The 22,429-nt window shown below is 55.0% G+C and overlaps 11 protein-coding genes across 11 annotated transcripts; 4 read left to right on the top strand and 7 right to left on the bottom strand.

The window, feature by feature from the left end:
* Positions 1-2,568: 2,568 nt before the first annotated feature.
* LTR77_001917 (uncharacterized protein) lies at positions 2,569-3,357 on the top strand (the record flags this gene model as incomplete). The annotated part of the gene is made up of 2 exons (XM_064799176.1): positions 2,569-2,709; positions 2,767-3,357. 2 exons carry the CDS (start codon positions 2,569-2,571, stop codon positions 3,355-3,357), a joined length of 732 nt encoding a protein of 243 aa, XP_064663503.1.
* A 225-nt stretch (positions 3,358-3,582) lies between these two features.
* Positions 3,583-5,235, bottom strand: LTR77_001916 (uncharacterized protein; the record flags this gene model as incomplete). Its single annotated transcript, XM_064799175.1, has 2 exons — positions 3,583-3,640; positions 3,701-5,235. The coding sequence occupies 2 exons, from the start codon at positions 5,233-5,235 to the stop codon at positions 3,583-3,585; spliced, it is 1,593 nt and encodes a 530-aa protein (XP_064663502.1).
* A 783-nt stretch (positions 5,236-6,018) lies between these two features.
* cys2 (Serine O-succinyltransferase) lies at positions 6,019-7,593 on the top strand (the record flags this gene model as incomplete). The annotated part of the gene is made up of 1 exon (XM_064799174.1): positions 6,019-7,593. One exon carries the CDS (start codon positions 6,019-6,021, stop codon positions 7,591-7,593), a length of 1,575 nt encoding a protein of 524 aa, XP_064663501.1.
* A 1,618-nt stretch (positions 7,594-9,211) lies between these two features.
* On the bottom strand, positions 9,212-9,893 carry LTR77_001914 (uncharacterized protein; the record flags this gene model as incomplete). Its single annotated transcript, XM_064799173.1, has 3 exons — positions 9,212-9,556; positions 9,612-9,780; positions 9,844-9,893. The coding sequence occupies 3 exons, from the start codon at positions 9,891-9,893 to the stop codon at positions 9,212-9,214; spliced, it is 564 nt and encodes a 187-aa protein (XP_064663500.1).
* Positions 9,894-10,464: 571 nt separating this feature from the next.
* On the bottom strand, positions 10,465-11,095 carry NIP7 (ribosome biosynthesis protein nip7; the record flags this gene model as incomplete). Its single annotated transcript, XM_064799172.1, has 2 exons — positions 10,465-10,590; positions 10,646-11,095. 2 exons carry the CDS (start codon positions 11,093-11,095, stop codon positions 10,465-10,467), a joined length of 576 nt encoding a protein of 191 aa, XP_064663499.1.
* A 183-nt stretch (positions 11,096-11,278) lies between these two features.
* On the top strand, positions 11,279-13,270 carry LTR77_001912 (uncharacterized protein; the record flags this gene model as incomplete). Its single annotated transcript, XM_064799171.1, has 1 exon — positions 11,279-13,270. The coding sequence occupies one exon, from the start codon at positions 11,279-11,281 to the stop codon at positions 13,268-13,270; it is 1,992 nt and encodes a 663-aa protein (XP_064663498.1).
* A 111-nt stretch (positions 13,271-13,381) lies between these two features.
* LTR77_001911 (uncharacterized protein) lies at positions 13,382-14,470 on the bottom strand (the record flags this gene model as incomplete). The annotated part of the gene is made up of 1 exon (XM_064799170.1): positions 13,382-14,470. One exon carries the CDS (start codon positions 14,468-14,470, stop codon positions 13,382-13,384), a length of 1,089 nt encoding a protein of 362 aa, XP_064663497.1.
* A 256-nt stretch (positions 14,471-14,726) lies between these two features.
* LTR77_001910 (uncharacterized protein) lies at positions 14,727-16,532 on the bottom strand (the record flags this gene model as incomplete). Its single annotated transcript, XM_064799169.1, has 2 exons — positions 14,727-15,193; positions 15,251-16,532. The coding sequence occupies 2 exons, from the start codon at positions 16,530-16,532 to the stop codon at positions 14,727-14,729; spliced, it is 1,749 nt and encodes a 582-aa protein (XP_064663496.1).
* Positions 16,533-16,970: 438 nt separating this feature from the next.
* On the bottom strand, positions 16,971-18,660 carry LTR77_001909 (uncharacterized protein; the record flags this gene model as incomplete). Its single annotated transcript, XM_064799168.1, has 2 exons — positions 16,971-18,492; positions 18,629-18,660. 2 exons carry the CDS (start codon positions 18,658-18,660, stop codon positions 16,971-16,973), a joined length of 1,554 nt encoding a protein of 517 aa, XP_064663495.1.
* Positions 18,661-18,768: 108 nt separating this feature from the next.
* LTR77_001908 (uncharacterized protein) lies at positions 18,769-20,695 on the bottom strand (the record flags this gene model as incomplete). The annotated part of the gene is made up of 2 exons (XM_064799167.1): positions 18,769-19,210; positions 19,266-20,695. The coding sequence occupies 2 exons, from the start codon at positions 20,693-20,695 to the stop codon at positions 18,769-18,771; spliced, it is 1,872 nt and encodes a 623-aa protein (XP_064663494.1).
* A 508-nt stretch (positions 20,696-21,203) lies between these two features.
* LTR77_001907 (uncharacterized protein) lies at positions 21,204-22,043 on the top strand (the record flags this gene model as incomplete). The annotated part of the gene is made up of 1 exon (XM_064799166.1): positions 21,204-22,043. One exon carries the CDS (start codon positions 21,204-21,206, stop codon positions 22,041-22,043), a length of 840 nt encoding a protein of 279 aa, XP_064663493.1.
* Positions 22,044-22,429: the final 386 nt, after the last annotated feature.

The raw sequence follows: 22,429 nt of genomic DNA, 5'->3' as shown, positions 1-22,429 counted from the left end.
ACCCTAACCCTAACCCTAACCCTAAGTACGTAACTCCTATCTCGGTCGTACTACGTCGAGATACCCGTAAGCGTCCGCTTACTATAATCCAATTATTCGTACTTCGGGCATCTACTCGTAATACGCTCTACTTGGTAAAACCTAACTTACTACTAAGTTAGGGAGAAATCCTTTATTGCTTTAGCTCGAGAAGCCGGAGTATTACCGCTATAAGAGCTACAATAGGATACCTAGTATTGTAATATCCTTATGCAAGATAGGTAGCTATTTAAGGAAGTAGATAGTTCTTATACTAGTTCTAAGGAAATCGCTCCGTTAAGTCTACCTACTACTCTCAATCCCGAAAAGTCTTATATAGACTAATCACGCCTCTCTTGAGCATCTCTAGTTTGCTTGAAGATCCGAGTAACCCCTCTAGTAGGGCGATAAGCGATCTGCTCCGCTGCCCTTAACCCATCCCAATATTGGCGGATCCTGTCTAGTCGTCTACTAGTTCCACCCCTAGACTTAGTCCTTAGACACCACGTGTAGATCGCTGATCAGAATGATAGTGTGTTTTGACAACGGTATGTGGATTAGGGCTCCGCTTGCCGATTGATAGCCGCCTGAAATGTAGTGCCTCTTAAAGAGGAGCCTTCCCTCGAACAGTTCGTGCAATACACCTATCGACCTCTGCCCTCCACTTCACCACCACGCAACTCGTCCGTATCTATCGACTAAGCCTCGTCATGGCGCACTCTGCGTCAAAGCCGAAGAATGGCTTTGTAATAAGCCTCAAGAGATTCTTCGGCTTCTCAAAAGGATACAATCTGGTTGTGGGTGCGTCAGTTGTTTAGAAGATCCTCTGCTGCAATATCACTGACAGAGATGTAGCCTTTATTGCCCTGGGATACCTCATGGGCTTCACCCTGGCTCGCCTGCAGTACTTCTCCTACTATGGCATCTTCTGCAGCGACGGCTCGGCCAACTCTGCGGCGCCCGGCGAATGTTACCCTACCTCTCCGATCCATACAAGACGGGAATGATGCTCCATCTGTTCTGCATCCTCCCAGCAACCTTCCTCGTTTGCTTCCAGTTTATTCCGATAATCTGACACAAGGTGATCCTCTTCCACCGGATCAACGGTTATGTGATCATCACGCTTTCCTTGATCTCGAGTGCGGGAGCCATCATTGTTGCTCCTCATGCATTCGGTAGGTCCAGCATGCCCCGGGAGGACTTCACAGCGCTGACGATGATCAGGCGGTGACATGGCAACGAGGACGTACGTTGGCGCTCTGGTCGTATCCATCACTGTCGCATACCTCTTCGCCTACATCAACATCAAGCGACTGCAGATCGACCAGCATCGGGCTTGGATGATACGGGCATGGGGTCAAGTACGAACCGCTGTCCCGTCCTTCTTTCTGTGTCTTGACTGACAGTCGTTAGTTCGCCACCATCATCACTCTCCGGATCATCATGATCATCTCCGCGCAGATTGTCTTCGGCATGCACAATCTCGCGGTAGTACGCCCTTGCGCACAAATCGACTGGACGGAGGGAAGCCGGGCGCGGACGTTGCAGCTCTGCCCCGAGTGTGAGGCTTTTTACGCAGGAGACGAGACTGCTTAAGCCATTGTGCAGCCCGATTTCGCGAGCAACGATCCGATGAAGGTCGTGGCCGCCATGAGCGTTTCGTTTGGCTCAGCTGGGTGGATTGCAATATGGTTACACATAATCGCCGTTGAGGGTTACGTATGTTGCCCAACTATTCTTGCCCTCTTTAATGAACGATGCTGATTGCTTCGTCCAGCTTTGCCTTACACCAGCCGAGGGCGAGCGCCTGCGCCAGGTCTCCTTCGAACGCCAGCTCGAGCGAGGCTTCAAGCATCCTGGCAGCGCTGGATTGGTACCAGAGCGATTGGGAGATGCCTCGCCATACGTGCCTTCCCACAGCTACTCGCCGCCATCGGAGCAGTCGAAGGTGTCGTCTACTTAGGAGCGTGCGGTGCGATGCATGTAGCTTAGGAGAAGTATTGGTGACGGGGCCAATGTGCTGTGAGGTGTGGCTCTGCGGGTTAGTTTGTCGCGAGGTGGTGTTGAGGTGAATGTGAGGTAGATATGAATCCAACAGACAGAGAGTTTGAGGTGAAGATTGGAAGCCTTCAGGCGATCCCATCAGCTCGGCGCCATTTCTCGTCATGTCGATAGGTCGTCTGAGCAATGGGTCCAAAATCTTGCCTTCCTGAGGTGTAGGTGAGGAAGGCTGCGGACGGCGAGAAGCAACATCGTCCTGGGCACCGTAACACTGTCTTCCGAGCAAGGGAGTACCCCTGAAGTACATGATCTTGTCAACAGGTTGTAAGGTGAGGTAGGTGGATAGTGAAACAGGAGTTTAGATTTGAATAAGTAGCTCGTTTTCGTTCAACGACACCTGATCGATTACTCTAAGAGCCCCCCTCATGGCTCCCGAGCGGGCCTTACATATCTGAAGAACCCCGAACCACACCGCTGATGCCTTTGTCGCAACAGAGGACGGAGATCGAGTTGTTGTATACCTTCCCGTGAGCAGAGTGAAGCGCAACGATGCCGCCCACGACTACACCGATCATTGACACCACCACCATCCTCTCCCTCCTCTCCACCCTTCTCATTCTCGGCACCGCATACCTCGCCTCCTATCACTTCCTCCCCTCCTCCGCCTCTACAAAGACCCGTGTGCTCTTCGTACGACTGCGTCCAATTTCTGAGCCATCCAAACAACACCACTAACCACATCCGCAGATCTGGCACGCCTTCGACTCCCTCATCCACGCCCTCCTCGAAGGATCCTTCCTCTACAACTGTTTCTTCACCTACACCACCACTACCCCTGTCTGGTCGTCCAGCTCCTCTGTCTCCGCCTACCTCCCCCCCAACATCTACTTCCTCGGCCACAAAAACCGCCTGTACGGCTCAGAATATGGCACGAACCCCTTCGCGGCTCTCTGGCGCGTCTACGCTCAAGCAGACGCTCGTTGGGGTGGGAGCGACCTCACGGTCATTAGTCTCGAGCTCTTGACCGTCTTCATCGGCGCCCCGTTGGCGGCTTGGATATGCTATTGCTTGGCCAAGCAGAGGAAAGATGCATGGTTTTGGATGATACTATTGGCGACTGGAGAGCTATACGGAGGGTTCATGACATTCGCACCAGAGTGGCTGAGCGGGAGTCCGAACTTGGACACTGGCAATTGGATGTACCTTTGGGTGTATCTGGTATTCTTCAATACGTTGTGGGTGTGGATACCGCTGTGGATACTGTACGAGGGCTACGGAAAGATCCCCGGGACAGCTGGAGCGGCTGGGAAGGGCGGCAGTGGGAAGAAGAGAAGATAGCGTGCATCAAACGTACGGTGTCCCGGCGGAGAGAAGATGCGGTGGAGGCGAGTAAAGCCTGGAAGAGAGTACTGAGGAGCTACTATATGCCCCGGCCTGCGGTTGTAGTAAGTATTAGGCCACTTGCAAGGTCAATTTCCATCACAGTCCTCGCATCAACGTCCTCCTTCACATCATGGCCATCAAGAGCATCAAGCCTAATGCCAGACGCCGCATGCAGTATTTCTACAGATGCATCGCAGCCAGCCCCGCAGCCACTACCAGCAAGCCAACGGCAATAGCACTACATGTGAACGTCAGTATTGCGCAGATGAACGGGCTTCAACTTGCGATCGATACTCACAGCGCCACTCCTTCTCCGCCGACCAGATCCGTCAGGCGGTTAACCAAATTCTTCGGCTCCTCCGCCAACTCACTGATGAGTCTCTCTTTCGCGATGAAGTCCGAGAATGTCCTCTTCGGCTCGAAGTCATCGTCCTCGGGCTCTTCGTCCGTCATTGGCGGTGTGATTGGAGCATCGCCCTCTCGCAACGGGTCCATCTCTTCTCCATCTTCTTCTTCACGCTCGTATTCCTCTTCCTCCACCTCACGGATCCTCTCCAGTTCCTCCTCTGCTTCTTCATCAACGCTCGGAAGCGATCGAGTTGAAGCCGATGAGTTGGTGAGCGCTTGCGACAGTGGAGAGCTCAGGCTATGATCGGATGTCTCGTCCGCTGGGAGCGATGTCGAGGTCCGATGGATGGTCTCGAGGATGCCTGCGTGATCAGTAGGGAACTTTTCGAGGGACGGATCGTGTGGGTCTGCTTCTTGTGGGATGTGTGGGATGCTAGCGACGTGAGAAGCCGCAGTTGGTTTTGCCGCAGTTGGTTTTGCCACCGAACCCAGGTCATTGCGGACTGGAATGGATTCATGTCGAAAAAGAGGCGCATGTTCGTGCTCTGCTGAGCTCGGGCGGAGGGTTTCGTGTCGCAGGAGCGGAGACGTGTGGATTAGGTCGGCTTCTTCATCGCTGGCGCGGCCAAGGTCGTCCTCGCTGTCGGCATAGGTACTAGTGTATGAGCTGAGAGGGTTTTTTGACTCCAAGTCAGGTGTCTGTTCCGATTGTGAGCCTAGAGGGACGGCAAAAGTCTCATGCTTCATCAGTGGTGCTGGCGGAGGGGCCTCGTGGTGAACGGGCGGAGCAACAGCAGGGGTGTGTTCTTTGTACTGCGGAAGTGAGATTGCAGAAGCCGCCACTGGAGTCGCGTGCTTGCTTTCCACCCGGTCTTCCTTTGTGTGGTCAGTACCAGGGGGCTGCATTTTGAAAGGTTCAGGCTTCACGACCAGCAGATTGTTCTTGTTGCCAAAACCATCGTCCACAGTCGGCTTGCGCTCATCAAACACCCACCAGTCTCCGGGGCCCAGGCGAAACTTGTACTGGTAGTCGCCCTCCTCCACATCGAACGCTTTGGTGAACTTGATGCTGCCATCTGCGGTCTTCTCCTGCTGCATCTCCACGGCCTCCCATTGCGGCTCGCTCAGACTGGTGAAGACATACACCGGCGACTGCAGACCAGGCGATGAGTACTCGACGTTGACACACTGCTTCATGGCTTCGACGCCGGGCGTTCTGGGGCGATCGGGTCTTGCAGGTCCGATCCAGGAGGGTCGCAACTTGGCCGGTGGCCGTACAACTGGTTTTGGGGCGGCCGGTGGAGTGTCCAAGATTGAGTCAATAGTGTGAGCTAGAGCTGGTACAGTCTTCTGCACGGCAGTGGTGGCGTTAGTTGTGCCCTGAGAAATGGCCTGAGATAGCGGCGTTGAGGATTTGGCCGCCGGGGAAGGGCTGCGGGAGTCGGAGGGAGGGGATTTGCTGTTGCTCTTGGTGAATGGGAACATGCTTGCGTGGGGTCATGTAGGGTTTGCTCGAGGTGTAGGATAGGTGGTGGTGCGGATGACGGTGATGCAGCATGAAATGTGTGCTCACCTCGTCAATGCGTGATTTCGTTTTGGTCAGCGAGGGGTGAGGTGTTTCTTTTCGAGATAGCAAGAGCAACTGCGGTGCATTTCTCCTGGGAAGTGGCTACAGCTAATGAAGCAAGAGCATGCCACGCAATGGTAAAAGAGGAAGGAGCATGGCAGGTAAGAGGAGCGTACAACACCCACCAGGGCACACGGAGATGTTGTGTCTGTGTATGATGAACGCAGGATGCCACCTTCACACCGTCCCCAAGCAACTTAACCCTCACGCAGCGGGAGAAGAGACGTATAGTAAACGGCGAGACTGGCGCTGCGGTGAGTCTCCGCCAACACTGGTGCAAATGTTGAGATGTCCATGTGCAGTAGTGCCCTGCATCTCACTCAGCCCTCGTCTCACCTTCGGCCGGGAGGCCATGGTGAGGTGTTCACACGCCCAGACACGCATCGTCGGTCTTGCTGTACGATGGACAGTGTCAAACGCCAACTTCCGTACTGGGGATGAACATGAACATGTCGTGGGAATAAAGTGAGAGGCCGGCCTCAACTGCGGAGCAATGGTACCTCCAAGGCTCGAGGATGATTGGATGACCGGCTACATCACCTTTGCTTAGGAATCGAAACATTTCAATCAAATATCGAAACATAGAATACCACCTTGCGAGGGAACATACCACCTTGCGAGGTACATACAGCTGGGCGACGATGAGCATTCCCAAGACGGTCGGCTGGCTCGCGCGCAGCATCCCACGGGCGAGCAGGAAGACGAACCCACGAGTCCGCCATATCCCCCTCCCCCAGCCGTCGAGATGCCTGCACAACCAGACGAAGAAGTCGGCGCAAGCAGCTCCCCAACCACGACAAGAGCCGGCCTTCTCTGGCTCATCCAACCCGCAGTTGTCGTTTCCATGCCTTGACAATGCTGAAGACCGCACTCGCGAGCTCACAGGACGACGATCACTGTCAGGACCAGAGCCAACGTACACGACCGGCGAGCATCAAACCTTCCACTCTGCCGAGCCACTGCTGCTGGACTGGGGAGGCGTACTGCCCTCCTTCGACATCGCATGGGAAGCATGGGGTACCTTGAACGCGGACAAGAGCAATGCCATCCTTCTACACACCGGGCTTTCGGCTAGCAGTCATGCTCACAGCACAGAAGCCAACAAGAAGCCCGGCTGGTGGGAGAAGTTCATAGGGCCGGGTGCACCATTGGACACGAATAAGTACTTCGTCATCTGCACGAACGTGTTGGGCGGATGCTACGGCTCGACTGGACCCAGCAGCAGGGACCCGATCAGTGGCAAGATCTATGCGACCAGCTTTCCCATCTTGACGCTGTCGGATATGGTGCGCGCTCAGTTCAGGCTGATGGACTTCATGGGAATTGACAAGCTGTATGCAAGCGTGGGCTGCAGCATGGGAGGTATGCAATCGCTTGCACTGGGCATCCTGGACACTGAGAGGGTGGGGCGGATCGTATCGGTATCAGGCTGTGCCAGGAGTCACCCATACAGCATCGCGATGCGTCATACTCAGCGCCAAGTTCTCATGAATGACCCAGCTTGGTCTCAAACCCGCGGCAACTTCTACGAGACCATGCCGCCCCACCAAGGCATGAAGCTCGCTCGCCAAATTGCTACCATCACTTACCGGTCGGGTCCGGAATGGGAGAAACGGTTCGGTCGGGCCCGAGCGGACCCGAGTAAACCGCCTGCGCTGTGTCCGGACTTTTTGATCGAGACTTATCTGGACCATGCGGGCGAGAAGTGGTGTCTGGAGTACGATGCCAACAGTCTTCTCTACATCAGCAAGGCCATGGATCTCTTTGACCTGGGTCGGACGCTTCAAGATGCTACTGCACAGCGGAGGCGAGACAATGTCGGCAGACTTGGCGATCAACTCCAGCGCCAGTCGTTGGATGAGATGTGCTCCCTCACGCTGCCCGAACAGCCGTACGAAGAGCAGGAGTCGAGCGCAGACATCATGGCTGCAGCAAGCAAGCCTGGGGGCCAACCTATGTCTAGCGGGCCACCTCCAGAAGATCTCGTTAAAGGTCTTGCTCCGCTCCGCGATGTTCCGACGCTTGTGCTGGGGGTGGCATCTGATATCCTGTTCCCGGCATGGCAGCAAAGAGAGATCGCAGAGACGTTACGCAAGGGTGGGAATCGGAGTGTAACGCATGTGGAGTTGGGTGAGGATAGGTCGCTGTTTGGACATGACACTTTCCTCTTGGATTTGGAGGGCGTCGGTGGGGAGATACACCAATTCCTAGGATGAACGCCGGAGCTGGGACTTCAGATGCAAGCGAATTCTCCGCCTCGGGACGAGTGAGAGGCCATGTCCAGAAACCGAAAGCCAGCGAGCTTCAGATCTAGACTCGGAAGTGTTTGAGACTGGATCTCGCCCGACGTTGCCACGAACTTACTCATGTTCGGGAGTCACTTCATCGCATGCTCTGCATCAGGACCAAGAAAGTACGCATCCATGTACGCGCGTATACGTACTTCGACAAATGCACAACCAACCGCGCGCACAACGTGGCTTTGCGACTGCGATTGCGACTGCGACTTCGGATCAGCGCTTTCGTTAGGTCAGCTCACAGCGGCCAGTTTATACCCTCTCACACAATCGCTGGTCGGATGGTCGAGGCGTCGTAGAAAGTGCTCGCCCAATGTGCTCAGCTGAGCTTGTCACGCGCAAGATCGAGGACCAAGCTGTCTGATGTGAGACATCCCTTCCACAATCCCATACTCTCAACATAAGCATGGTCGTCTGGAGTGCTTGCGAATCACGAACACTCGGTGCTCGACCCTATCTCGTCGCAACAACATGTGCCCGATGCGGCATGGGTACGGTTACTAGATACACAAATGGCCCCAAGGTCTACTCGCGAACCCGAGATCCCTTCATACGTACATCTTATGGCTCAGATGACGGAAGCACACCTCGCTCTGTCTCGCTCTTTCGGTTGCCACAGTCATTCCCAAACGGTCGGTAAGTAGAATACACATGTATGCTTAAGTTCTGGTTGGAGACATGGCTTGCTTCATTTCGCATTTCTTCCTTTGCTTCAACTCTTAACAGTATGAGTACATCAATCCCGTCCGTTGAATCAGCCACGGCCACGACCGCAACTCCAATTCCGCCGCCGCACTCAAGATTGCCTACACTCCCAGCAGAACTCCTCTTCCTCATACTCGCCCACCTACCCACCTCCGCCCGCATCTCTCTCGCCCTGACCTCCAGATTGCTCCGCCAGTTGGTTTCATCCGCGCCAAAGACTGACCTCGCCAACCTTTCGTGCTGCGAACGCCTTGCCATATCTCGCACCCTCTCCGAACCCCTGCTCCTTCGCTCATGCAAGAGACGCTGCGTGCTTTGCGGTGCCGTCCAAGCGACCTCTTTCTTCCACGACGAGCGAACGCCAATTTGTGCATGGCACGACGGATGGTTCATGGCGTTGCGAGATCCGCCTGGAATCGGATGGGATGTCAGAGAGATCTTGCTGAAAGTGCAACGGCTGGGGAGCGCATGTTGGGTTAAGGTTGGGAGAAGATATTGCGCCCACGCGCAGGAGGTGGTAGGATGGTCTGTCGACGACTGCAGATGTGGCTGTCAAAGCTGTGGCCATTTCGATGTTCGGTGTTTTGTGCGCATCGGCCCTGGGGCGGAAGAGGTGATGAGGTGGAAGTTGAGCACTGACGCGGCTGCGGTTGTGGAGGAGAAGCCATTGAGCAACGCCTTGTCGCCGGGTTCGGCCAAGTCCTGGTCTAGCATCGAGACGGTGCAGCGTAGCCCGCCGAGAACGTCCGAAGTCAAAGTACCAGTGGTTCGTTTCGGAGAACTCCAGCCTTGATGGATAGCATCTGAAGCAGCACGCCGCTGCTCCTACCCTTCAGCGTTTGGGATCCGTCTGGACCATGACCGTCACCGCGTCACCAACGTCAACCAGCTCCTCATCCGCCGTCCGTTCTCTCAGCCCACAAGCATATCTCCTCACGCTATTAGCCAATAACACCTCCGCCAAAGTCGACAAGCCCAGCACGGCCACAGCTACACCATGCAAGAAGCGGAACCGCAGCCCGCAATCATCACTAGTATTGCTGTGCTCACGCCCTTCACAGTGGTCACGGTACGTGTTTCGCAGCACCCATTCAAGCAAAGCGAAGCGCCAGAGGGCGGAGAAGGCGGCGTCGAGGAAGAGGAGGTAGCTGAAGTTGCGAGTAAGAATTGGACGGCTCTACAGGCCGCGTCAGTACCTTGCCAGCATTCTACGTTAAAAGGAAGCAGCTTACAGCAACAACGGCGATCAATCCAAAGTATCCGACCACGCATGCCGCCCATGAGTAAATCCACAAGGTTGCGGCGACACCGGCGCGGTCGAGAGGGACATAGTTGGCTAAAATGGCGAGGGACAGATGGTAGACGAAGGAAAACGAGGCTGCTATCAGAGGGACGGTTTTGCTGCGACAGCCGAACGATCAGCCCAAGCACGTGAGAAGGCAAACAGTCATTAGTCATACGAACCTTGGCCTGCAGATGGCGGCTTCGACCTGGTGGAATGATGTCTTCTCCATCTTTGCCAAAATGAAATTGCTGCGCACTCGGTCTTCGTAGGTGTAAGAGATATTTACGAGCGAAAGAGAGGAAGATGTGTGTGATGAGTGATGCCTTGGAGTGCGAGGCTGCCGTAAGCGCCGCTGCTGTACAGTAATGCGTCTTCCGGTCATATCCGGCGTTATGCACGGAGTGTCCTTCGCTCCGGCGCCCGAACGCGAGTATGCCTGACTCTTTTTGCCTTTTGCAGCTGGGATTTGGCGAGCCTCTCTCACCGAGCTTTGCGGCAGCGGGGTGAAGACTCAGCTGACTTGTGGTTCGACCGTTCATCATTCTGTGGCACGTTTCTGACGTGTCATCTTTCAGGTCTTCGAATGCCGCCTATTGGCCATCATGCGACATGCGTATCCGCGAACCCGCTTCTTGGTCGTACTGAAGACTGCCCAAACAGTCCACTCGTCCACACCCAAGACCAAAGAGTAAGGCGCGGTGGCAGGGCTCGAGATGGCCTTCAAAGGCGAACGCAACACACCCAGCCATACCTTGCAATACCATATCGCGAATGTTGTAGACGCAATGCGCTGCAGCATCTCAAGTCGTGAACAGCGTGTCCTCCTCTCGCAGATATTCGCCCACGTCTGCCTGCCTGAATGTGACGATGCCCGTCGGATCTAGCCTTCTCGCCTCTGCTGTCGATCGGGCAGTGACTCCAAAGCCCTGCGTTCTTCAGTCAGCTCTACCACCCACTCAATATCGAAGCCGTTCAACCCACCAACGGCGTATCATTCATGCTCATGACCACCACTCCTTGATGCTCCGGCACGTCCTCGCTCCACCTCCCCACATGCGCCTTTACAACGTGTCCTCCGTAGAGAAACGGCATCTCGCCGTTCGGCTTGACCCACACCTTGTAGCGCGCATGCGGCGCGATCACATCCAGTGCTGTGATGTGTAGCCGGAACTTTCCCGTCTTCGTGAACTTGCCCAGGCATGTCCCGAGCGAGAGTAAGCTGTCGCGCGCGACGGAGGTGGCAAGGTTGGCCAGAGATTCGCGCACGTAGTATACTCGGTCCTTCTGCACGCGGAAGACGTAGCGGTCGGGGGACTTGTTGGCGGCGGCGGTGGAGGCGGTGTCGGTGAGGAGGGCGTTGAGCGAGCGGCCGGTGTAGTTGGCCAGCTTCTCGAACAGCGTCTTCGTCTCCGTGTCTGTGAGGGGCCGCATCTTGTCGAGCGTGTCTTGGGGGTGCTGTCGTCGGTGTCGGTTCACATCAATCGATCGCAAGAAATTCTAGACTTTCTCTGCAAGCCGAAGATGGGCCGAAAGTTCAAAACCACCACTTTCTTTTTCACTACGACCTTTCTGTTTCGCATACCACTTTCATGCCAACGATCGCAAAAGACGACAATGGCAGTGGAACGAGCGACGAAGAGACGCCGTTTGAGCCCGCCGGTAGAGGAAGTGCCCGGCTTTGCCAAGGTCGATTTGGAGCAGGACTACCAGCAACGCCTCCGGAAGAAGCAGCAGAAGTCCAAGGACAAGGACCGACTGCCGGTGAAGAAGGAGGCAGCTTGGGTGGGCGATGAACGACATCAAGCCGCGGATGAGGCGCCCAGCGAGAGCGAGCAGGACGAGGACGAAGAGGAGGCAAAAGACAGCGGTGTAGCAGACGTCCAACCCAAGCGCAAAGTCAAGCCCAGGCCGACGCTGCCTCCCAAAGAAGAGATCAGGCAGGCAAAGGAGGAGCTGGCGCGCATAGCTGGACTGGTCAGTGAGAGTCCGGAGGAGCATGTTGGCCAACTAGGCGCTTTGGCGGAACTCTCAGAATCCGAGAACATCACAGTGAAGAAGCTGGCCTTGGGTACGCAGTTGGCCGTCTACAAGGACATCGTGCCTGGCTACCGCATCCGGCCGCTCTCCAAGGACGACCTGCAGGCTAAACTATCCAAGGACGTGCGAAAGCTACGGAACTTCGAACAGGGCTTGCTTGGTGGCTACAAGGACTATGTGCACATGCTCGACCGGCTGGCCAAGAACGACAAGGGCTCAACCGACCCAAGTTTGGTGTCTGTTGCCATATCCTGCGTGCGTGCTCTGCTGGCCAACGTGGCTCACTTCAACTGCCGGAATGAGCTCATTGGTATCCTGGTACGAAAGCTCTCCGGCCGAACGGTGGACGCAGATTTTGTCAAGTGTCGGGAAGCGATGGAGCAGCTATTCCGTGACGATGATGAGGGCCATGCGTCGCTTGAGGCCGTCAAGCAGCTTACGATAATGATGAAGGAGAAGAACTACCGGACCGATGAGGCTGTGCTGAACACATTCCTGCATCTACGACTGCTGAGTGAGTTCGCGCACAAGGCGTCCACGAACAAGGTGGATAAGGATGAGGACGAGGATGACTCGAAGGGCAAGAAGCAGAAAAGGCCGAAAAAGGAGTTCCGGACAAAGCGAGAGCGCAAGGTCATGAAGGAGCGGAAGGAGGTCGAGAAGGAGATGAAGGAGGCGGATGCTACTGTCAGCTACGAAGAGCGAGACAAGAACCAAGCAGAAACACTGAAGCTGGTTTTCGTGGCTTATTTTCGCATCTTGAAAGCACGGAAGCAGCATCTGATGGGCGCTGTGCTCGAAGGTTTAGCCAAGTATGCCCATCTCATCAACCAGGACTTCTTCGGCGACATCCTCGAAGCTCTTAAAGACCTCATCAATGACGCCGAAAACAATGAGACGTCAGTTGAAGACGACGATACCCCCACGAACAGGAACATCTCCCGCGAATCCCTCCTCTGCATCATCACCGCCTTTGCTCTCCTCCAGGGCCAGACCGACGTTGTCAAGAGCGCCAACACCCTCCACCTTGATCTCAACTTCTTCATCACTCACCTCTACCGCAATCTCCTGCCGCTTTCTATGGACTCGGACGTCGAGCTGAGCTCGAAGCCTTCCCATCTTGAAGATCCCAACGGCCTCCCTGTCCCCACCACAACATCCAAGGACACCCGCGTCAATGTATCCACCACCACTGTCCTCCTGCTCCGATCCTTGCAGTCTGCGCTGCTTCCTGCGAACGCCACCACACGGTCTGTTCCCCCAACCCGCGTCGCGGCGTTCGTCAAGCAACTGCATACTGCTGCTCTACATCTTCCACAGAAATCTGCGGTCGCAGTCATGGGGCTCTTGAATCAGGTTGCGAAGATACATGGCAAGAAAATCGCAGCCCTGTGGTTTACCGAGGAGCGAAAGGGAGATGGCGTGTTCGATGCGTTGGGTCCAGAGGTGGAAGCGAGTAATCCTTTCGCTGGCACTGTCTGGGAAGGAGAGCTGCTGAAGTTGCATTTCGACCCGAGAGTGAGGGAAGGGGTGAAAGGGGTCGAGGGACATATCGTGGAGGCGAGATGAAACCTTTCCTAGAAGAGTTTGACGAGATCAGAGAGCTAAAGGATGGCACCAACCAGGGCGTAGAAAAGACTTGACAATCTTTGAGCAAACACGCTACCGAAAAACTACACCTCAGTCCCTCAGGCTTTCCAACACATGCGTCCCAGAGCTTGCAACACCAGTGTAACCTGCAAAGTCCTTGCCGTCTTTCTCCCACTCGGCCAGAATCATCGGAATCTCGTCCTCCCTCAAACTCTCGAACACGCCTTTCTCCGTTGCTTCCCACCCCATCTTCCGCAACCTCTCCGCCCGGCTTCGACTGTTTGCTCCTACCGTTGTCGGCGTATACGGCCCAAACAGATCGCCATACAATTCCTTTGGCGGATTCCTAGGCTCCGGACTTTCAATCTTCCCGGCCGCATGCAAGGCTTTGCCAATCTCAGCGGCGCCTTCACCCCAAGTCATCTCAGTCCCACTGTCGCAGAAGAAGTAAGGATTTTCAAGCACCTCCTCACCAGACGTGGCGGATAGCCAGTTGAGGATGACCATGTATGCGCGCACGAGGTCTTGCACGTGAATGCTGCACCTGATGGACACACCCTTCCCAATCACAGGCGCATAGCCGTGCTTCAGCGCAAAGCGCGTCATTGTTGGAAGCTGGATGGTCAGGCGGGGGATACGCCGACCCACGCCGTAGATGAGTGGAGGCAGGATGATGACGATTTTGGCCTTGGAGCCGATCTCCTTACGACCGCGGAGGATAGCCAGATCGATTTCGCGGTGCGGCGCTGTGTCCGGGACGCTGGCATCAATGTCGCCGGGGTCGAGATCGGTGTAGATTTTGTCACTGGCGTACATGCCCTTGGAGTTATCCACGAGCTCGCTGGTTCCGGAGGTGTGGAGGAACGTCGTCGACAGTCCTTTGTCGGCTCGTTGACGGATGCCGTCCAACACTGCTTCGACTGAGGGCAGGTGGTCTGCGGTGGCGGCATGAATCACGATGGGCACTTCGGCGGTGTGCTTGGTGATCATGTCTTTGTCGTCGAGGGTGCCGATGATGGTCTTGACGTTGGCGCCAAACTCGCGAAGTTGAGCTGCGTGCGATTCACGACGGGCCATTGTTGTGACATGGTAGCCATCTGCGTGGAGGAGCTCAAGGAGATCCGCACCGATGAGGCCGGGGCCGATGAGGAAGACGTTCTTGCCGTTGTCTGTAGTCATTGTGGTGTTGATGCTTGCAATGGTCCCAAAGCCTCCGACTGATACCAATGACCTTTTGAGTTGCAAATCAGTGTCGTTGGACTCCAAACATATCGACGTCCCGTTCCCCGCATCAGTTGACCAGTCGTCGGTTATAGCGACATGGCGGCAGTTGAAAGCCGCCATTGCATTTCAAGAAGCATGAAGATTGAATACATCGAACGCCATCGTAAACATACATTCGTCCGACAGTGGATCACTTTCACAAGCATACACTTCACCTCACTCGTATGCCACTCAGGTACCTTGAGTTCCTCATCAACCACCCTCCAACCACAGCAGCCGTGCTCACGGCTCCCAACACCATCAACGTGCGATCACTCACACTCGTCTCCTCCTTCACTCTCCCGACATGCAATTTGCCCTTCTTCCTCGCAATCTCAGTTCCGCTCCCTTCGACAACGTAGTCCTCATAGTTGACATCCGCCAACTGCTCCTGGTAATCAATGACAGTCCTGGACCAGTTGTTCGTGATGATGCCGTTTTCGTTCTTGTACCAAGAGTTGCAATTCGGATCGTTGAAAGATGAGCGCAAAAGCTCCTCTTGTAGGCGTGTGTTGTATTCTTTGACCTTCTCTACTTTGGGGGCGAGGCTAAGCGCTTTACCCTGTCGGCGAGCGTCAAGGACTGGTTTGATCAGACCGTTGATGTAGCGAGATTGTGACTCAATCATCAAGATAATGCCTGCGAGATGCTAAATCAGTACAGAGGCAAGGGTGATTGATGGATTTGCAGGCTTACTGTTGTGTCCGAGATTCGTGTTTGGGCCGTACAGCATGCCGAAATTGGGCATATCTTTCACGACAGTCCCGTTGTAGGCTTGTGCCCCATCCTTCCAGATATCTCTAATCGAGCGGCCATTCTTGCCGTACATCTGGATCGGATGCATGAAGTCAACCGTCTTGAAGCCCGTTGCGCACACAAGAAGGTCGAACTCTGGCTCTACATCCACGACATCCCCGTCATCGCCCTTCACTTTCACGTTGCTCCCGCTGATACTGTCAATGGATCTGGTCTCAAGATCCACGTTCGGCAATCCGAGAGCCGGCAGGTAGTCGTCCGTAATGATGATCCGCTTGCATCCCGGATTGTAGTTCGGCGTCAACTTCTCCCAGAGGTCCTTCCGGTTCGGCAGCTCAGCTTCGAGCTTCTGCTGATGTGCTGTGCGACATAGCTGCGCGAGATCGGAGTTACCATCGATGATGGCATCGTAGAAGGATTCGCGGTAGTCCATCTGCCCTGCTCGCTTTCGCCATCGGATTGGCGGGACGTATTTGTAGATAGTCTGCCACATGGGCGAGACGGGCTGGTCCATGCGCGGGAAGATCCAGTTCGGGGTGCGTTGAAAGATAGTAACGTGTTTGGCGACTTTGATGATCTCCGGAACGATCTGAGCGCTCGTACACCCGTTACCCAGCATGGCGACCCTCTTGTCCTTCAGATCGTAGCTCCAATCCCACCTCGCAGAATGCATGGTCTTGCCCTCGAAAGTATCCACACCAGGAATGTCCGGCCATCTCGGCTGATTGAGTTGACCAACGGCACTGACCAAGAAGTCACTCTTGATCGTGTACTCTGGGTTGAACTCAGCATCCTTGCTGCCACTTGCAACGGTGACCCTCGTCTTCCATTTCATCTCCTCGCCGTCCCATGTAGCGTCTTCGACTGTAGAATTGAACCTCACATGCTGATACAGATTGTACTCTTGTGCCACGCTAACGAGATATCGCAGAATCTCCTCTTGCCCAGGATATTCCCTTGTCCAGGCGGAGTTCTGCGCAAACGAGTAGGAGTACAGCATGCTCCAGACATCGCAGCAGCATCCTGGATATTTATTGTCGTTCCACGTGCCTCCCAGACCAGCGGACTTCTCCAGGATCACGAAGTTGCGACAGTTGTTACGTTTGACGAGATCAATGGCGGTGCACATCCCACTGATGCCAGCTCCGATAATGACGACGGCGGCATTGCTGTGGTTGATGTTGCCGATAGGAACTTCGGGGTAGGGTTTGTCGCCCGCCATGGTGGAGCGCCTGTGATGGAGCAGAATGGAATGGGTAACGGTCGACGGTCGAGGAGGATAGTGGACAGGACGAGAGAACGAAAAGAGCTCGAGGAAGAGGACGACGTGTCGTGCATATCTTTCGGTCCCAGACCTCGGGCCAGCAAACTTACCTGGTTCGAGACCCACCACTGTAGGGCTGTTGATGCGGGATATGCGGGCGAAAGGCGACGGACAGAGATGTGATTTGTGATCCGATGCGAGGATGTGCCTGACTCGCGAAGTGCGGGGATATTGCGGAGATCGATTCATGATGGTGGAGGTGGATGATTGCCAGGAGATTGACCAACAGCCTGCCAGAATTGACTTGATGGGCCGACGAGCTTGAAGTTGGTCTCTGACAGAATGTATAGTAACTCGAATGGTATTCCTGGCCGCCCCTATGGATCGAATGCTTCATCAAAAGCCCTGCTGTCGATGCCACTTCTCCTCCCACCCAGGGAAGAACGGCGATTCGTCCAGAGTCTGCGGCTCCCAGTCCTTCTCAATCAAACCATTATCTATCTGCTCCCGCTCGTATTGCTCCAACGCTGGAATGACGACATGCTCGGTATGCCATGTACTCTTGTACTCCATTATACTGCGCTTCCCCTCCTTGAGCACCTTCAAGATCAAGCTTGGGATATACGGCTCGTTTCGAAATTCAGTGACTGGCGTGAAGAGCCCCTTGAAGTTAAAGACAACAGCGCCACTCAACGGTAGTCTTCGCAGCGTTTGCCAGTCCACACGGAGATGCACCCGGTCGACCGTGAGCTCTGGATTCTGTTCTTCTCTGTGTGCCTCTTGCGGGTCACCCGGCGGCATGTACAACGGTTGGTCCACTTCGAGTCCCCAAGATCCGCGTTGTATTGCTCGGTCGGTTGGCTTCTTTGCGAAGTAGCGGTCCATCGAGAATTGCATCTTCTCCTTGTACTCCGGCACCGGTGAGTGGATCTCTGACAGTTTCAGCCCGATCTTGCTACCCAGGTTCCAGCCGAGCGAAGACATGATGATGCCGGCGCGGAAGCTGTAGATGCCTGTCAGTGGATCGCGGACCATGATGGCGAAGTCTTCTGGAACGTGCTGCAATAGTACATGCAAGGGCTCAGTCGCGTTGAGATCTGTTTGTGTGTCGAGGATGCCATTGTGGAAGACGAGCTGCACCCTGTCGAGACGGAAATGCTGCGGGTACCGGGCGCAAAGGAACTGCACCACCATCTCCATCAACTCTTTGCAGGCTAACTCGGAACCTGGCAAGGCCCGAATGACCGAGTCGCCATATTGCTGGAACAGCTGCTGTCTCTGTTCGATCACTGAAACATAGTTTTTGTCCAACTCCAGCCAGAAGTCATGGTCAAGCTTGGACAGAGACATTGTCTGATGATAAGGCCATCTGTAAGGCCGGTATGGCCTGGGCATCGCCGTATCGATGTTGAAGGCTTCGTATGCTGTGGGAAGAGGTATGCCGGAGAGAGAGGCATAGTCTGGAAAGTCGCCCAGCCGCTTGATCTCAGCGACCGAGTAGCCTGTCGGTGTGGTGCGATCGAGCAGCTCGTCGCTGTTGGAGACAGCTTTGTCTGGCACAGGCTTGCTATAGTCTGGCGACAATTTGCTGAGCTCAAGACCAGTAGCTCCGGATCCTTTCAGAGCATCTGAGGGTAGATCGGCAAGCGCTAGTCGGCGGTGCGGTGGGAAGACGTCTGCGTATTGTGGCTGTGAGGTATTTCTGACTGGTCTCTGTTTTTCATGTGGCGTGATCAATCGCGGCGGCGTGAGGGACACGCTTGCCTTTTGTTTAGACGTTTGGAAACGATCTAGGAGTATTGCTCGACGTCCAGGGATGACTGCGACGAAGAAAACCGATGCGATCAGGAATGCTGAAAGAAACAATAGGAGTAGAACTTCCATACTCTCGGCGAGTGACAGGCCGTACGTTAATGAGCTTGAGTTTGTCGGTCGTTATGGAGTGTGCAAGATGTAGGAGAATAGAAGAAGATAGCACTGCAAGAGATAAGGTTGCCCGCTGGAGCTTGAGCAACAGCTTGCACCGATCAGCTGTGCGATCGCACACAACGTACATAAGCTCCGTCGGTCGGTAAGGAACGTCCATCGTGCACAAGTATCAGTATCGTTGTGAATGCTGGATTGTCTTCGTACAGTTGCAGCCATCTGCTCACCCGTGCATTGAAATCCTTCTTCATTCCTGAACACCCCGCTTTCATGCCGCGTCCTCCATGCTCTCGTCCTCGCCTTCATATTTTGGCAGACCATTCCGCCGATTGTATGCATTCAGGATGCCCTTGTCAGCGAAGCTCGTCGCCGGCTCCCATGTCATGTCGCGATAGCCCTTCCACTTGACCTGATAGAGCATCACAGGCTTCTTGCCCAGACCCGGAGGGTGCGTGCGTGGGTCGGAGAGGTGATGAGCGGTGATGCGCTCAACTTCGTACTCAGGCGCCGGATCTGTGGCACTTACTTTCTGCGAAGCGCCACTGGGCTTTCCAGCATTCATGGTCTTCGACGGCGATAGAGAGCGGTTCGGCAGTGCAACGCTATCCTTCTCCTTGCTTGTGCCGCTGTCGCTCAATTCCAGAGGTAGCCCAGCTCGTTTGCGGTAAGCGTTCACAACACCCAAGTCGCCGAAGCTGTCTATGGGCTCCCTGTCCCGGGCATTAGCAAAGTCATCGTTGAAGTGGTCGTGATAAGGAGTCGCACCAAGTCGGCTGCGCAAAGCCATGCCATTTCACCTGATACAAGATGACAGGCTTCTTCCCAAGCTCCGTAGGGTGGGTCTTCGGATCTGAGAAGCTGTGGCCGAGTATCTTGTCTACCAGCCACTCTTCCTCGCTCTCCTCTTCGGGTTCATCGGCCTGCGAGGCAGAAGGGTTCATGATAGATGTCTTGACAGGGCTGGTGCTAAGTTGCGAAACCTCAGACTTGACAGCCGTTGCCATGGCTTGCGGGGCGGCTTCACCTTCGGAGGAGGTTGCTGTCGCGGAAGCTGAAAGCCCAGGCTTGAGCATATTCATTTTCCGGCCAGATGAAGGTGGTTTCTGGAACGACTTGAGGACGCTACTGCGAGCGCGGCCATCCACATCAGCCTCGTCTTCTGAAGAGAGTAATTCGACGACCTCGCGCTTGCTGGGGGTGGGTTTGGTAGCGGGAAGCTGTGTGGTGAATGAGGCAGCGATCTCCGCATTCGTGAGAGCTGGAGTCGTGGATCTTGATGTCTCGCTCTCAGTCTCGAGCTTTTGCCGCTTGGCTCCTGGCTCGTCATCTATGATACTCAGCTTGCGGAAGGAAGGCGACGGAGCTGCTCGCTCGCTCGGCGCATCAGGGTCAAACTTCCATCCGAGCGGCATGAGTTCGCCGGTCAAAGGGTGTCGTCGCCGCCTTGGTCGCTTCCGCCAGGAGTCTGATTCACCAGGAAGAGGGGCCAGAGGCAGCAGCTCGCCAGTGACTGGATCTCGCTTTCGACGGCGGCGCTTTGGAAGCTCCTCATACTGGGCAGCAGATCGTTCGCTAGGGTGGTGGGATGAAACGGGAGGTGCTGGAGGCGCCATAGCTCCTTGATCACGAACATCATCGCCCTCCTCCGTGCTGGGTCCAGTCGTGGCGCGCGGCGGCTTCTTGAGGTAGAACTGCGTGTACGTTGGGCGCTTCCTTCCATGCTTCCCAAATGCTTCTTCCTCACCGCCACTCTCTTGGTCAGTGTCGGTTTCAGACTGGTAGATCACGACGCCTTTCCTCTTCGCATGTTCCTTCTTGCGTGCTACAGATTCTTGCTCCAGTCGTTCCTTTTCGGCGTCTAAGAGCTTCAGCACAACCCGTTCCTGCTCGAATTCGTGATTTTCATACTCCTCAAGATCCAAAGCTGAGACGTAGTCCAGCACCTCTTCAACGCCGACATCTTTGATCGGGACTTCACCTATCTTGAGAGTGTATTTGACGCCATTGCTGTCTACCGTGCGGCCGATGATCCGGGCGTGCTCTGGAGCCTCCTCAGACGGCTTGACGGGCAGTGGCTCGTCTCCGTATACTCTACCGCGTGACGATGATTTAACGGATGCTTTGCCTTTCGATGCGGTGCCGTTCGTGATTGGCCGACTGGGCACTGGAATCTCGACACTCGCCTGAGGTGGCATTTTGGCTATTCATTCGCGACAGTCTCATGCGTGAGATCGAAAGCGTAGCCAACGCATCTGATGTTTTTCGTGTGTTGGTAAACTGGTGAACAGGGGCCAAGAGGCAGAGGTCTGGCGTTGTGATCTGGAAGAGAAGGCTGCTTCTGAAAGTAATTTAGATCCAAAGCTTAAATATCAAGGAGGCGAACAACCTACATGAACTGTCTTCTGCTCGTGTCCTCCCTGACATCAGATCATTACACGACCGAGTGGCATAGCCTGGCGGATGGTCTTCATTCATCTCGCGAACTCAATCTGATACGAATCCTATATTGAGTACGGGTAGGTGCTACTTGATGATGACTTGCACGGCAAGCGTCTGTCAAGACCCGACGCTTCAGGATCCAGCACCTCACACCACGTATAGCTCTTCTCAGTGGGAAGCAGACCTTTCTTCTCTGAGTCTAGATACTCGCATTCTCTCTACCTGACGCCTTCGATTCAATTTTCTACTGAAGTCCACATAGCTATGGCTCAACAATCACCACCTCGCCCTATCCGGGCCTGCATCTTCGACATGGACGGTCTCCTGATCAACACGGAAGACCTCATCACAGTCAGCATCAACACCATCCTCCACGCGCATGGCAAACCCTCCATACCGGGCCATATCAGGGCGCAACTTCAAGGTCTCCATCTCCGCGAAGCAAGCAAGATCCTACTGGAGTGGTCACAGCTACCCCTTACGTATGAGGAGTACCAATCTCAGTTATCGGCGCAGCACCAGAAGACGTTTCCTACCGCACGTCCATTGCCAGGTGTGGTTGGCCTACTGGACCAATTGGCACAGTGTGAGAACGTAGAGCTGGCGCTGGCAACGAGTTCTGGGCGTAGCAAGTTTGAGCTCAAGACTTCTCATCTGCACGGTTTGTTCCGCCAGTTTCCTCCGGACTCTCAAGTCTTGGGCGACGACTCGCGGCTGGGTCCTAACAAGGGGAAGCCAGAGCCGGACATCTACTTATTGGCGCTGGACACCATCAATCAGAGGCTAAGCGCCCAAGGCAAAGCAATGATTACCCCAACGGAGTGCTTGGTGTTTGAAGATTCTGTGGCAGGTGTGCAGTCTGGTCGTCGAGCTGGCATGCAGGTCGTTTGGTGTCCACATTCTGACATCCGTGTCGAGTACCAGGGGAGGGAGGAAGAGGTTCTGAGGGGCGAGAACTTAGCAATGAGCGGCGCTCCAGAAGTCCCGTTCAAGGCTCGCAAGAAGAGGAACGACGGCAGATCGTTGTGGAGCGAAGATGGTTGGGCGCGTCTCTTGACAACGCTGGAAGACTTTGATTGTCGTGAATACAGCATCGTATTGTGACCTCTCTCCACCGTGACGCGTCTGCTCAATCCCAACATCGTTCTTGCTCCACAACAGCCTTACAGCACTGTAGCATGTGAAAGCATGTGCCAAACCCACGAAGACGATACGGACATCGGGCTCCAATTCTTTCGTCTTCGACCGAGAAAGTGCCACGTTGCGGATGGAGGATTGGCTTTTTCTTTGCTTTCCAGAAAACTTCTGCCGGCGCCTTCCCGCCAATTGATCTTCAGGCACCTTCGCAAGCGCACGCCACGGACCGACTTCCCGGAGGCAGGGGGCAAGGGTGACCCTGAATGCTGCGATGTGACGGGCGTCATTGGTCTCGCTTTCCACCTCGTCCTGCTCCAACACACCTCCGTCTGCACGCCCGCTGACTGTCCAAC

This window comes from Saxophila tyrrhenica (genome assembly GCF_035928015.1).
Source record: "Saxophila tyrrhenica strain CCFEE 5935 chromosome Unknown scaffold_2, whole genome shotgun sequence".
NCBI lineage: Eukaryota > Fungi > Ascomycota > Dothideomycetes > Mycosphaerellales > Extremaceae > Saxophila > Saxophila tyrrhenica.
The sequence above is the reverse complement of the archived record's forward strand: the minus strand, read 5'-3'. Positions and strand labels throughout refer to the sequence as shown.